The following is a 13,337-nucleotide window of genomic DNA, read 5'->3' on the forward strand; positions in this document are numbered from 1 at the left end:
AGAGATGGGGTCTCACTATGTTGCCCAGGCTGGACTCAAACACCTGGGCACAAGTGATCCTCCTACCTCAGCCTCTGAGTAGCTGGGACTACAGGTACACCAGGAACTGGCTTTTGTAGCTTCCTTTGTCCCTTTCTGCACTCTTTACTCTTCCTGACCATGTCCTTTTTCCATCCTGTGGAGACCCTAAAAGGTATCCCCTCCCAGTTGGCTTCTGCCCAGGCCAGTTATGCCTCCAGACCCCTCATCTTTTGTCCTCCTCCATCCCCTCCCAACCCAAGGAAAAAAATTAGAAGAAAAAATAGGCCGGGCACGTTGGCTCATGCCTGTAATCCCAGCACTTTAGGAGGCTGAGGTGGGCGGATCACTTGAGGTCAGGAGTTCAAGACCAGCCTGGCCAACACAGTGAAACCCCAGCTCTACTAAAAATACAAAAATTAGGCCGGGCGCAGTGGCTCAAGCCTGTAATCCCAGCACTTTGGGAGGCTGAGACGGGCGGATCACGAGGTCAGGAGATCGAGACCATCCTGGCTAACACGGTGAAACCCCGTCTCTACTAAAAAATACAAAAAACTAGCCGGGCGAGGTGGCTGGTGCCTGTAGTCCCAGCTACTCCGGAGGCTGAGGCAGGAGAATGGCGTGAACCCGAGAGGAGGAGCTTGCAGTGAGCTGAGATCCGGCCACTGCACTCCAGCCTGGGTGACAGAGCAAGACTCCGTCTCAAAAAAAAAAAAAAAAAAAAAATTTGCCAGGCATGGTGGCGCGTGCCTGTAATCCCAGCTACCCGGGAGGCTGAGGCAGGAGAATCACTTGAACCCAGGAAGCAGAGGTTGCAGTGAGCTGAAATTGCACCCACTGCACTCCAGCCTGGGCCACAGAGGGAGACTCCATCTCAAAAAAAAAAAAAAAAGAAGAAGAAGAAGAAGAAATATAAACAGCGAAAGGTGACTTTATCATCACAACCACCCTCACCCTCAAAACCAAAAACAAACTGAAAGTTTGATCTCCTTCAACTGAGTACCCTAAACGACTGAGTGGGTGAAGACAGGCTATTTAGCCTATGGTCTCTGAGATCTTTCTTTGGAATTAGGAGACAGTGCACTTGGGAGAGTCTGCAGCCTGGGTCTGATTATTGGCACAAACATGCCCTCTGCTGGCAGAATAGGAGCAATGGCACTTTCCTTCTCTGAAGTCTTTAATTCTCACCTACCTCTAATGCCCTCCCTTCTTTAGTAGTCTCAATTCACCTTTCTTCTTCCCTCTCCCATCCCGCGTTCCCCTCCAGCTGTTGCTTTCTCTCCATTTAATTCCCAGAGACTGTTTAATATGGTTGCTTCCTCTAAGGAGCAAGGAAATATTGATGGCAAAGGGCTCAGAGGGCCTTTCCAACTTCTCCGAGTTTTGTGAACTGAGGCCTTGCCTAGAAAGTATGAGGCAAGGGAAGGAAAGGGGAGAACTTGGATGAAGACTATGGGGAGAGGGAACCAAGAAGAGTGATGGAGATGGCTAAATCAGAGCAGGACAGAATTGGTAGAAAAGAGCAAAAGAACTGGGAACAAAGGGCAAAAGGGTGAAAAATGGGAGGACAGGAATAGAGACAGATCAGAAATCAGATCGGGGAATGGGTTAAAGAAGATCAAGGAGAGATCAGGATTTAGGTATAAAACTAGAAGATAACAGCAACAGAAAGTATGGGGCATAAATTTATTCTTGTGCACAAACCAAAGTATTGTGACTCACACCCAACAAGCAAAGGAAAATTATCACTTTCCAGATTAAACGGCAAACGTAGCTGATGGTGGTCTTGGTGAGAAGGGAGTCCACACTCCTCTAAGGATCAGAGATCAGGACCGGAAGCTGAAAAGAAGCAAGAGCTGGGGTTTTGAGGGATGGGGTGGTACTGAAAAGAGGTTTCTGGGTGTTTCTCTGCTCTTTCCCAGGTAGTCATGGCAAGCTGTAGAAGACACACTGAAGGACAGACTCAAGGAAAGTCACACAGACACCAACTGTTCTTCCAACACTCAGCACACACCCTCACACCTCCCTTCTGCCATTATCCCCTTCCATTCTAACAAATACATTCTTCTCCCTCAAATTTTTTTTCCAATTCCCTTCTCACACACAGTTGGTTTTTTGTTACCCAACTTTACTTTTTCCCAATATGGCATTGTCCCTCACCATACTTCTGTCTGTGGCTCAATCATTTAAACTCATTTCTGCCATGCTTCTGGTTTCAGCCTCACTCTCCACACTCTGACTCTCTTCTCCTTTCTCTCAAGCTCATGAGGCAATGAAGCCAATGATCTGTTCATTCTCATAGGGAATTTTCTTTTTTTTTCATTTCCTGGGTACTGGTTTGCTAAGCACTGGCCTCTCAAGTTGCTAACTTTCTGAAATCCTGAGGAATAGAATTATTTGTTCTATTCCTGGTCTAGCTGATATAACTCAGCCCATGCAAACTTTCCTGGCCCTTCAGTCTTTTCATGCTCCATAACTTTCACAAGATGCTGGACACCTGCTACAGACATTGGTCTCTAAGGAGTTATTCTCTAGCAAATCTCTTTCTCCCACTCAACTCCATGTGGGGATATCTGACCCTTCTATCAGTACAACAATAAGACTCAGATTGGGTCTTTATTTTGACCTCCTCTCTTACTCATGCCTCAGACGGAAGAGCACATCTGTGCGCGCACACACACACAGGCCTAGGTATATGCCAGCCAAGCTTGGGAAAGCAGAGTGGGGGGTGAGGGTGGCTTAGGGCAAACAACGGTCAGTTCAGTCCCTTTGCTGTGTGCCTGGTGGTGAGCTTCTTGCTTAAGGTCCCAGTGGTCACTTCTGCTCTGTTTACTTCTCACTGAACATTAAAATGAGGCCCACGGAGAAAAGCACAAATGTCAAGGAAGAGAGATCTGTGGAGGAATACGGGTGGAGAAGCCTGGAAATAAAGACAGAGATCCAGGCAAGGAAATGCAGAGACAAAGAGAGGCAAAGATACCAAAGCAGACATAGTTGGTTGGAAAGTGGCAGGGAGGTAGAGAGTGAGGAGGAAGGTGGGGGACGGGGACATCAACTTGGAAACTATCTCTGGCATGAGGCAATTTAGCTTCCAGATGCCAGTGACAGGGGGTGGGATAGGGTAGGAGAAGCTACTTTAGGAACTGGATGTTCCACCTCTCCTTGGTCCTGGGACCTGTGCCTGCTCACTGGTGCCCTGCCCCAGGCCTCCACACATGAGCCTGCAATCCTGTTCTGGTGGCTGAGAATCGGGGCCTGGCTACCTGGAAACCACAGGAGCTGGGAGAAGCCCCAAGGCCCCTGGGAGACTCTGGAGGAGGGGCTGGGCTAGGAACAGGGGCTGAGGCCAGCTCTGTTCTCCAGATGGGCTCATCCAGTGTAGTGGCTGCTCGCGGGGCAAGCACAGTGGGAACCAGGGGTTCTGCAGTGGGCTGGGGCGCCGGAGTGGAAAACCGGCGAATCTCCTGGACTCGGGCAGTTTTGGGGGGCCCTGAGGCGGTAGGGCCAGGAGTCGGGGGAACCTCATCAAAACAGAACATGGCAGTTTTAAGTTGATAGGGCTGATGCCGCATAAAATCTAGAGCCTTGATGCCCTGCTTGGGTGTTGCCCGAGGCCCCTGGGATTGGGCCTTAGGGAGAGTTCGGGCCGCCTGCGGGAAAAAGGGAGAGAGCAGTGGGTTGTAAGCAATAGGAGGTGGGGCACGGATGTTGGGTGAATATTTCCAGGAAGGGGGCAGAGACGGGGTAGGAGAAGGACTTCTAGGCCGAGGGCCAAGACCAGGACCAGGTGTACCTTCCACCACATACCTGTCCGCACGGCTCTGCCGCTTAGCAAATAGCTCCCCACCCCTGCCCTGTAGCCTTGGTGGCTCAGGGATTACAGCTGAAGAGACTGCCCCATTCACGAGCCCATCAAGGAGCCCTCGAGATGGGGGCTTAGGAGCCACTGGGGGTGGAGTCTTAGGAGTCATAGGGGGCGGGGTCTTGGGAGCCATTGGAGGAGGGGTCTTAGGTGTCACGGGAGGCAGGGTCTTGTAACTCTTGGCCCCTACTGGCTGCATGAAGTTGCAGGCTTCAGCCCCGAGGCTCAGAGCATCCTCCTCAGGACCAGATTCTGCACCCCCGGCCCGGGGCTTTTCATCCAGGTTCTGTACCAGCGAAAGCAGCTCGGGGTTGGGCGAGTTCTTCGTCTCCTCTTTTCCCGGCAGGAACATCTGCTTCCGGGTCCCCCGGCGCCGGGCCTCCTGCAGGATACCCGTGCGGGCAGCTGGCACAGAGATGCGCTGCTCCCGAGCGCTGGGAGGCTCAGGAGCCCCTGGGCCTGGGGCAGGCATCTCTGGGCGCACAGAGGGTCGCAAAGGCGCAGATAGGAAGATAGAAGCTGTGGAGGTCATGGCAGCTGCGCTAGGAGGAGCGGGGGGCTCTGGGGTTCCGCCTGGAGTGACAGGCCGACTGGGGGCTGGGATGTACAGGGAGCTGGTGGCTGTCACAGGGCCCGAGGTGCGTGAGGCGCTGGGGGAACCAGAGACTGGTGCGTGACTGGGAACCCCTGACGTGAAGCTGGGCAGAGGGGTAGGCCCCTGCGGAGAAGACAAGAAGGGGGGTGGGGCGGGGCTGAGGCCCCCCAGGCTGTCGTTGGCCCTCCTGGGGGCTAAAGGCCGGAAAATAACCGAGGTGGTAGTTGGCCGCTGCCCTTGTAGGCCCGGGGTAAAGGGCCTAGCTGACCGGTTAAAGATGTTTGGAGTTGGGGTCGGGGCTCCACCACCTGGTTGGAAGGGTCTGGGGCTGGCTACAGGGGCCGGCAAGGGGCTGGGTGGGAGCACAGCCGCCTCTGGGGGAGCACTCTGGGCCCGAGGTGGTGACCGCAGGCCCTCCCCGTTGAGCATGGCTGCTGGTTCGGCCCGCACCAGTTCCCGGGTGCTGGAGTCTGCGCGCTGGCGCTGCTGTTCAAAGAGCTGTACCCCTCGCCCAGAGACCTCACTCAGCTGCCCTCCCAGGCCAGAGCCCTGGCCCTCTGATGCTCTTGAGCCCGCCCTGGCAAGCTCCATGTCCAGATAGGGACTGTCCCAGTCAGATTGATTGGTGAGGCTGCGGGCGTCGGAGAAGGCTTCTTCGTCCAGCTCCGACTCACTCGTGGGGGGAACGCCGTCCTCCTCCTCCTCAGCGCCCGTCCCAGCAGCAGCCCCGAAGCTCACCAGAGTGTACTTCTTGGCTCTCTGCCGCCGTTTCTTAAACATAAGCACCCCTTTGGAGTGGGGGTTGGGGGCTGCAGTGAGCAGGGATGCAATTGTCCTGCATTTGGTCTTGGCCTCTTTTATGCTTTTCTCTTGGAGGCTCTCTGCACGTTGCAGTTCTGGGGAGGCCAAGAAGTAAAATGGTCAATGGGTCTTCCCAGCCTCTTCTAGTCCTGTTCCCCAAGGCTTTCACCTCCCATCCCAGCAAGCTCCCTCTTGCACTGGCCCGACCCACAATGTCCCCTGTGACAAAGTCCTCTGACTTAGGGGCAGAGTGGAGGGTGAAAGGTGAAACCAAGGACAGTTAAAGATAAGGCAAAGTCCAGTTGACTGCCCTGACACTGCTCTGACCACAGCCCTTCCATCCCATCTTACTGCTATTCTGCTCCTATCTTCCAAGAGATGTGCTCTTATCCACCCCACACACATTCCTCACCTACCTCCCATTCCTGACTGGCAATGGGAAGGGGAGGAGAAAGATGTGTCACTCTCCATGGAAGACAGGGAGAGAAGCAGGTCCCAGGGAGAGGAAAGATGAGAAGGAACACTTTCCACCCACCATAGGGACCACGTTAGGAGGCTTCTCATGAAGCTTATGACTCATCCTCTCCGCTACCCCTTACCCCTATGATATGGACACAAAGAACCCTTAGCAATGAGGATCTTCATTCACAATTCCACCCCCCTCATGCAATCCACATCATACACATTCACAGAAATAACTCCTACCACACAACACTTCAACAAGAATAGCCGTCTAGTGAAAGTCAACTGTAGGCGTACTTTCTCCTATTTACTTTTCTCTCTCATTCACATATACCCCAGCTTACATACAGCTCCATTCACATACATATATGTAAATACACGTGCCCATGTAAAAACACCATCACTCAAATACATTCATACACCTACATGCTCTAGGTGGCCCTTCATCCCAGAGACCTCCCTGCAGAAACCCTGTTACTAACAGTGTAGACAGAATTCTAAAGTTTATCTCGGCCTTCCAACTGCCAAGGCAGTCATCTGGGCTTCACACCTCTGCTACTCACAGTCAGGGGTAGTCTCCATCCAAGACGCAGGAGAAGTCAGGGTAATGTTCTCCAAGGCAACACTCCAAATCTTTAGGATACCTCAAGGTCACCAGCTAAATATATTATTTCCCCCAAGCTGGGGATGGTAGTGGGGTGGGCTTCTTTGGGGGTCAGAACTGTCTCTACGTAGAGAGCTCAGGCAGCCACTGCCATCCAGGCACACAAGGACAATGTGCTAAAGGGAACCAGGGCAGGGCTTTCCATGCCATGTGGGGCCTGGGTAGGTGGGGCCAGGAAATGGGAGAGGCTGCCCTGCTGCGAGGACCCCGCCTTGCACATGGATACTCTCTGGTCCATGGTCCCCAGCTCCTCCTGAAAAATTATTGAAATTCCATCTACTTTCCACTCAAGGTACCACGCTCCTTTGTAATGAGCCCCTTTGTAATGAGCGTGGTACCTTGAGTGGAAAGTAGATGGAATTTTTTTCATTTTTGTCATTCCTGTCATCCCAGCGTTTATACCTCAGAATAGTGCTGTGGATGAGACAACAGGCCCTGGAGTCAGAGTTCAGTTCAGGGTTTTGGTTCTTGGGAGAGTTACCTCACCTCATTAAAGTTCGGTTTCCTCATCTGTAAACGAGGGTAGACAATGGCTACCTCATAGGATTGCTATAAGGATTAACTGAGATAATATAGTAAATTTAGCACTTAACACAGTGTGAAGGCCCACTGTAACCATTACTATTAAAGCCTTCTTGACACTATACTTTATATGGACACTTTCTTGTTCACACATATCTTGTCCCACGACTCACACATACATGCCTTCATGTATTCATAATGTACTCATAAACACTCTGTTCCCATGAGTTTTCTACAGCTCTTGTGGTCACAAACCCCTTTGACATGTGATCATAGCATCACTGAGAAAGGGTCAGTGAAACACTCCTGAGAAAAGGAGGAAGAGAACAGCAAAAAGGAAGGAACAAGAGAGTAAGACCTTTCCCAAAGACTGCCCTTCCTAAACTGTTGACATCTTCCCCTCCATTCTAGACCCCAGACTCTCATAGATATGGGAGGGTAGTACCTGCATAGAATGAGTCTTGATGCTCAGGAACTGGGTCTGGGGCTTTGTCGTAGCTGACTTGGCTGAGGGGCTCTTGGCTGATGGGCTCAAAGGTCTCCATGCTGAGAAAGGCTGTGTTGGCTGGAGCAGGACCAGCTTGAGCCACCCCCCACGCCTTTTAAAGCCCCTTTGTCTTGTCCCCAGAGCTGGCAGCTGAATGAGCTCACTGTGCTATTTTTGGAACCTGGCCCTCTCCCTTCTCTGGGCTGCCCCACAAGTGCCGGTGTGATGGACGTGGGCACCTGCTTTCCCTTCCCCCAACCCCACCCCAGCAGACAATGAGGTCTGCTTGACTAAAAATACCTCTGAGCCAGTAGCTACAGTCTCATCCAGCATTATGGGAAGGGAGGGGGAGATAAGTGGAGAATTGAGGAAAGCATGGGATCCTAGGCACACATCTGGAATTCCTAGGATATTGGACACTCAGGGATGTCAGACTCTCAACTCTCATGTCCTTAGCCTCCACTCCAAACTGAGAGATACAAAGTTCTAAGGATCAGGAATCAAAATGGTGGAGGAAAGGAAAGAAGTATAACTAGAGGGGGAATCCTGAGATTTCGAAGGTAACAAGAATGGTCTCTGTGGGAAAGGCACAGGAGGCATAGAGTAGGGAGAAAGTTTACCCTTAGACCTTGTTCTGTCGCTCACATCAAAAATAGCAAAGAGCCTGAGATAAGTGGAATGGGCTTTTTCTGCCCAGGCCAACATTCTTGCCTGAGATAAGGAGCCAAAGCCAAAGCTCCCTCCCTCTGCCACTTCCCCGGGATCTCATGATCGTCCCATAGCCTCTCAGTCCCCAGGAATCCTAACGGAACTTGCAAATGTCAAAGGTACCTGCAATTAACACTATAAAGAACCCCTTGGCAGGGCAGTGGCTCATGCCTGTAATCCCAGCACTTTGGGAGGCTGAGGCAGGTGGATCACGAGGTCAGGAGTTCAAGACCAGCCTGGCCAACATAGTGAAACCCCGTCTCTACTAAAAATACAAAAAATTAGCCAGGCATGGTGGCAGGCACCTTTAATCCCAGCTACTCAGGAGGCTGAGGCAGAAGAATCGCCTGAACCCAGGAGGCAGAGGTTGCAGTGAGCCAAGATTGCACTCCAGTCTGGGTGACAGTGCAAGACTCTGCCTCAAAAAGAAAAAAAAAGAAGAAGAAGAAAAAAGAACCCCTGTAGCTTTGACCCACTTTTATTTATTAATTTTTATTATTTATTTATTTATTTTTAAGACAGGGTCTTGGTCTGTTGCTCATGCTGGAGTGCAGTGGTGCAAACATGGCTCACTGCAGCCTAAACCTCCCAGGCTCAAGCAATCCTCCGGCCTCAGCCTCCCAAGTACCTGGGACCATAGACATGTGCTACCGTGCTTGGCTAATTTTTAAATTTTTATTGGAGACAAAGACTCATGATGTTGTCCAGACTGGTCTCAAACTTCTGGCTTCTGCCAGGAGCAGTGGCTCACACCTGTAATCCCAGCACTTTGGGAGGCCGAGGCAGGCAGATCACCTGAGGTCAGGAGTTTGAGACCGGCCTGACCAATATGGTAAAACCCCATCTCTACTAAAAATACAAAAAATTAGCCAGGTGTGGTAGCAGGTGCCCATAACCCCAGCTACTCAGGAGGCTGAGGCAGGAGAATTGCTTGAACCTGGGAGGTGGAGGTTGCAGTGAGCCAAGATCACGCCATTGCATTCCAGCCTAGGCACAAGAGCCATACTCCCATCTAAAAAAAAAAAAAAAAAAAAAAAAGAAAACAAACTCCTGGGTTCATGCTATCCTCCTACCTCAGCCTCCCAGAGTGCTGGGATTACAGGTATGAGCCACCTTGCCCAGCCTTCAACCTGCTTTTAAATACTCCCCTGTCTTGTGTCTGTACTCTGCTTTCACCCCATCATGACACACAATAACAGTTATCACCACCACCAAACCCTTCATCTATTTGTGTCTCTTTCCAATTTCCCTACTTACCCTGTTCCTTGGTTGAACTGAATCACCTTACCCTTTTGCCACATTGGTTCAAACAGCAAAAATAATGGGGGTCATGAGAGTAATTATGCTCCCCTTCTACTCATACTCTTCTCCTCCTGTCCCCAAGACTGTATCCAAGGGGCCCAAGGTAGGGAGAATGTATGGCTATAGAAGGGTAGATTTAAGGCTCAGATTGAAGGATCCTGGCTGGGGAAAAGGGATTCAGGCACTCACTGGCTTGCTTGGCCTTCTGGGTGTAGGTGGTAGTAAGATCTTCTGCCACCGGGTGGGGAACAGGCCCCACCATAGGGATGAGATGAGGACCAGGCCGGAGGGGGCCATGGGGTAACAGCAGAGCCTCAGCTGGGGGTGGCTGAAGGGCTGCCCCATCCTCCCAAGACGGGGAGCTCACACGGCTGTCACCCTGGCTGGAAGGGCCAGGGATAGTAGGTACTGGCTCTGCAGGGCTGTCAGACAGGTAGACCTCATCAGGTGGGGCACCCGGAGGGGTGGGCCTTGTGGGGCCTCGGCGGCGAGGTCGGCGAGGCTTCTCCTGCGTGGCAGGACCATCAGCATCACTGTCAGTCTCTCCGTAGTAAGCCTCACTATCAGGAGGTGAACGAAGACTCCCAGGCTGAAGAGGCTGAGGAACTGGAGCACCAGGGGGCTCAGGACTCAGTGGAGATAAGGGTGACAGCACCTGAAGCTCATGGGGAGATGGAGATTGCACAGGACCCTCGTCTGCTACCCTGGATAGGAAAGATGACAGAGCTTGAGAGATGGGCTAGGTACTGACAGCTTGAGAGGTCTGGAAGGGATAGAGGGAAGAGGTAAGGGAGAGAGAAGGCTGTCATACAGTTGGAATGGGTGAGATGGGAAGAGTGAAAATATGAAGACAAACTGGGAGGCAAATGTGCTTAAAGGGCTGTAAGTGGAAATAGGCTTAGAGGAAGATGTAATGAGGAGACAGGCCAGGGGTTGAAGTAGGCCCATCAGTCAAATACCCACTGACATCCTCATCCCTTAATTGCAGATACATTCAAGCCCTCTGGGAGGCAGACACAAACCATGTACACTCCAGCAGAAATGCACGAGCAGAAATAGGTACCTGTTAGTTGCTAAAGCCAGGCCAGTGAGACACAGAGCTGAGACAGGCAATGGGAGTCCTGGATTAGGGGAAGAGAAGAGGAGGGAGGTCCATACCGCTGCACAGTGAGGACAAGCTGATTTCCTGAGGCATCGATGAGGCTCATGGCACTGGCATGGGAGAGGTTGGTGCAAGAGACCCCATTGATTGCCAAGAGCTGGTCCTTCTCTCGGAGTCCTGCTCTGCCAGCCTGGCTCCGTCTTCGAATCTGAGATGTTGAAGGAGACATTGTAGGTAAGAGAGGGCTCCAAAGGGAATAGAATGAAAGGAAAAGACAGGAAGGACCCACAGGAAGGGATTTTACTTTGTAGGGTAAGAAAGGTGGGGAGATGCATGGAAGTGGCTGCAGTTGAAGTGGTCTGTCTAGAGGGAAGAAAGTATACAGATTGGAGAAAGAAATACACCATATAGTGGGAAATAGGGTAACCACTGAATGAAAGAGGCTTGGGAAGAACCACATGGGGTAGGTACTAGAAATGGTGGTTACTGGCTGGGCGCAGTGGCTCACACCTGTAAGCCACTTTGGGAGGCCTAGGTGGGTGGATCACTTGAGGTCAGGAGTTCAAGACCAGCCTGGCCAACGGGTGAAACCCTGTTTCTACTAAAAATACAAAAATCAGCCGGCCGTGGTGGCGGGCACATGTAGTCCCAGATACTTGGGAGGCTGAGGCAGAAGAATCACTTGAACCCAGGAAGCAGAAGTTGCAGTGAGCCAAGATCACATCACTGCACTCCAGCCTGGGCAATAGAGTAAGACTGTGGCAAAAAGAAAAAAAAAACGAAAAGGAATGTTGGTTATCTCCATAAGCTTTTTCTTCAAAGGCAGTATCTGTATTGGCCGGTAATTCTCTACTAGGCCTTGGAACCCCAGGTGCCATTACACAGTCAAGATTTTAGAACAGTACTCCAGGTTGGAGGGAGTCCAGTGGGATTCTGGGAGATTGTGATTATTTGGGTATATGTGTGCCATGTGTACACACAAATGTATGTATGCCAAAGTAATAATAGTAGTAGTGGCTACCATTTATTGAGTTTTTACTAAGTGTTGGGCACTGTGCTACATGTATTATTGCATTTAATCCTTAGAATGGTTCCATGAAGTAGGTACAAGTACTATTATTACCCACATTTTACAGTTCGGAAAACTAAGCCTGTGGGGTGAAACCAAAAGGGTAACGACTTCGTCTGTGAAGCCAGATCTTGCCATAACCCTCCTAGCACCTAAAAACGTCTTGCCTAGTGAGAGAAAGGATCTGACCTAGGGAAAGAGCACTGAAGGCATGGGCAGAGCAGGGTGAGCCAGGGTAGGACTGGGCTGGGCTAGGCTGTACGAGGCAGTTTCAGTTCATCACGTATCAGTTTAGTCAGAGATAAATTAGAACCTTCCCTGTATTTCTGGAGTTTGGAGTAGAGGCACATACTCAAGAGAACAAACACTGGATGACCAGAGCTGGGCCTCTGATACCACAGTGCTGCAGGGAACTAAAACAGAGTCTTTCTTTTTCCTCTGCTCCCTGAAAACCAAGAATTCTGTTTTCTAATAGACCCCCCACAAGAAGCCTGTGGTCAGACGCTACTCCCACTATGAGACTTGAGCATGCTTCCCTTCCCACTACCCACCCCATCTTCACAGCCTCCCACCCCCCCAAACCCCACCATATGCCACCACACATCTCTTCCCAGGAACCCTTGGGTTCCATTTCCCTGAAGCCTCATTTCAGGGGCTCTCCCTTACCTTAGACACCTGTAAGGGTTTCCTCTGCTCGGCCCCCCCCTGAAGTCGGAAGCCCCAGGGGGCTCCCCCTGATAGTGTGACCAGCACCTCCTCCTCAGCACCCATCACTCAGCTTGGCCTATGGCCCCCGGAGTTGGAACAGTGTCTCAGGGAGAGAAGTTGAAGTGCTCGAACCCCGTCCGGCCTTCCTGTCCGGCTGTCCTGCTCCTGCTGCCCCAGGCCTCCCCCCCACACCACACACCACAGGCAGGCAACTTGGCCCTGGGATCATTACAGTCCAGCACACGTGTCCCATCAATCGCAGATGTGCTCAAAATAGATGCTGCTTGCACTCCCCTCCCTCCCCCATCTGTGCTAGTCCTAGAGCTAATTATAGTACAAACTTCTGCCCTCCATGTTCCCCATTCTCCTGCATGGGCCTTTTATTCAGGACTAATACAAACTCTCTAGGCTCTATAACCAATGTACACCCTTTCAGGAACTGTGCCTTCTCTAATAGGACCATGGGCTAATCTCAACTGCTTTCCTCCAAAGACCATTTCAAAGTGGCAGCAGCAGGGGCTTCAATTCCATAGCCGGCAAAGAATGGCTGGGCTTGCTCCAAGATCCCAGGAAAGAATGCACCCTCCCTATATAAATTTATCTGTTAATTAAAATGCTGGGCCAGGCATGGTGGCTCACACCTATAATCCTAGCACTTTGGGAGGCCAAGGTGGGTGGATTTCTTGAGTTCAGGAATTTGAGATCAGCCTGGACAACATGGTGAGACGTGCCCTATCTCTATTTTTTTATTATTAAAAAATGTTAAAAACAAAACAAAACAAGAGGCCGGGTGTGGTGGCTCACGCCTGTAATCCCAGCACTTTGGGAGCCAAGGCGGGCGGATCACGAGGTCAGGAGATGAAGACCATCCTGGCTAACATGGTGAAACCCTGTCTCTACTAAAAATACAAAAAATTAGCTGGGCATGGTGGCAGGTGCCTGTAGTCCCGGCTACTCAGGAGGCAGAGGCAGGAGAATGGCGTGAACCTGGGAGGCGGAGCTTGTGGTGAGCCAATATCGTGCCACTGCACTCCTGG

The 13,337-nt window shown here is 51.3% G+C and overlaps 1 protein-coding gene across 2 annotated transcripts; it reads right to left on the minus strand.

Moving 5' to 3' along the window:
* Positions 1-1,831: 1,831 nt before the first annotated feature.
* LOC105466017 (synaptopodin 2 like) lies at positions 1,832-12,509 on the minus strand. Of its 2 annotated transcripts, XM_011714792.2 has the most exons (4): positions 12,259-12,509; positions 10,580-10,731; positions 9,611-10,125; positions 1,832-5,371 (listed from the first exon to the last, which is right to left on the minus strand). In XM_011714792.2, exons 1-4 carry the CDS (start codon positions 12,361-12,363, stop codon positions 3,204-3,206), a joined length of 2,940 nt encoding a protein of 979 aa, XP_011713094.1. In that variant the 5' UTR covers positions 12,364-12,509; the 3' UTR covers positions 1,832-3,203. The 2 variants fall into 2 exon arrangements, with proteins under 2 accessions (XP_011713094.1, XP_011713095.1); XM_011714793.3 differs by lacking the exons at positions 9,611-10,125; positions 10,580-10,731; positions 12,259-12,509 and adding an exon at positions 7,370-8,519.
* Between the last annotated feature and the right edge of the window lie 828 nt (positions 12,510-13,337).

This window comes from Macaca nemestrina, chromosome 9 (assembly GCF_043159975.1).
Source record: "Macaca nemestrina isolate mMacNem1 chromosome 9, mMacNem.hap1, whole genome shotgun sequence".
NCBI classification, from domain to species: Eukaryota; Metazoa; Chordata; class Mammalia; order Primates; family Cercopithecidae; genus Macaca; species Macaca nemestrina.

Coding starts and splice junctions, on each gene's coding strand:
- LOC105466017 (XM_011714792.2), bottom strand. CDS start 12,363: ATGGGTGCTGAGGAGGAGGTGCTGGTCACACTATCAGGGGGAGCCCCC. Junction 10,126..10,579: donor CTTGTCCTCACTGTGCAGCG/GTATGGACCTCC, acceptor TTTCCTATCCAG/GGTAGCAGACGAGGGTCCTG. Junction 5,372..9,610: donor CCAGAAGGCCAAGCAAGCCA/GTGAGTGCCTGA, acceptor TGGCCTCCCCAG/AACTGCAACGTGCAGAGAGC.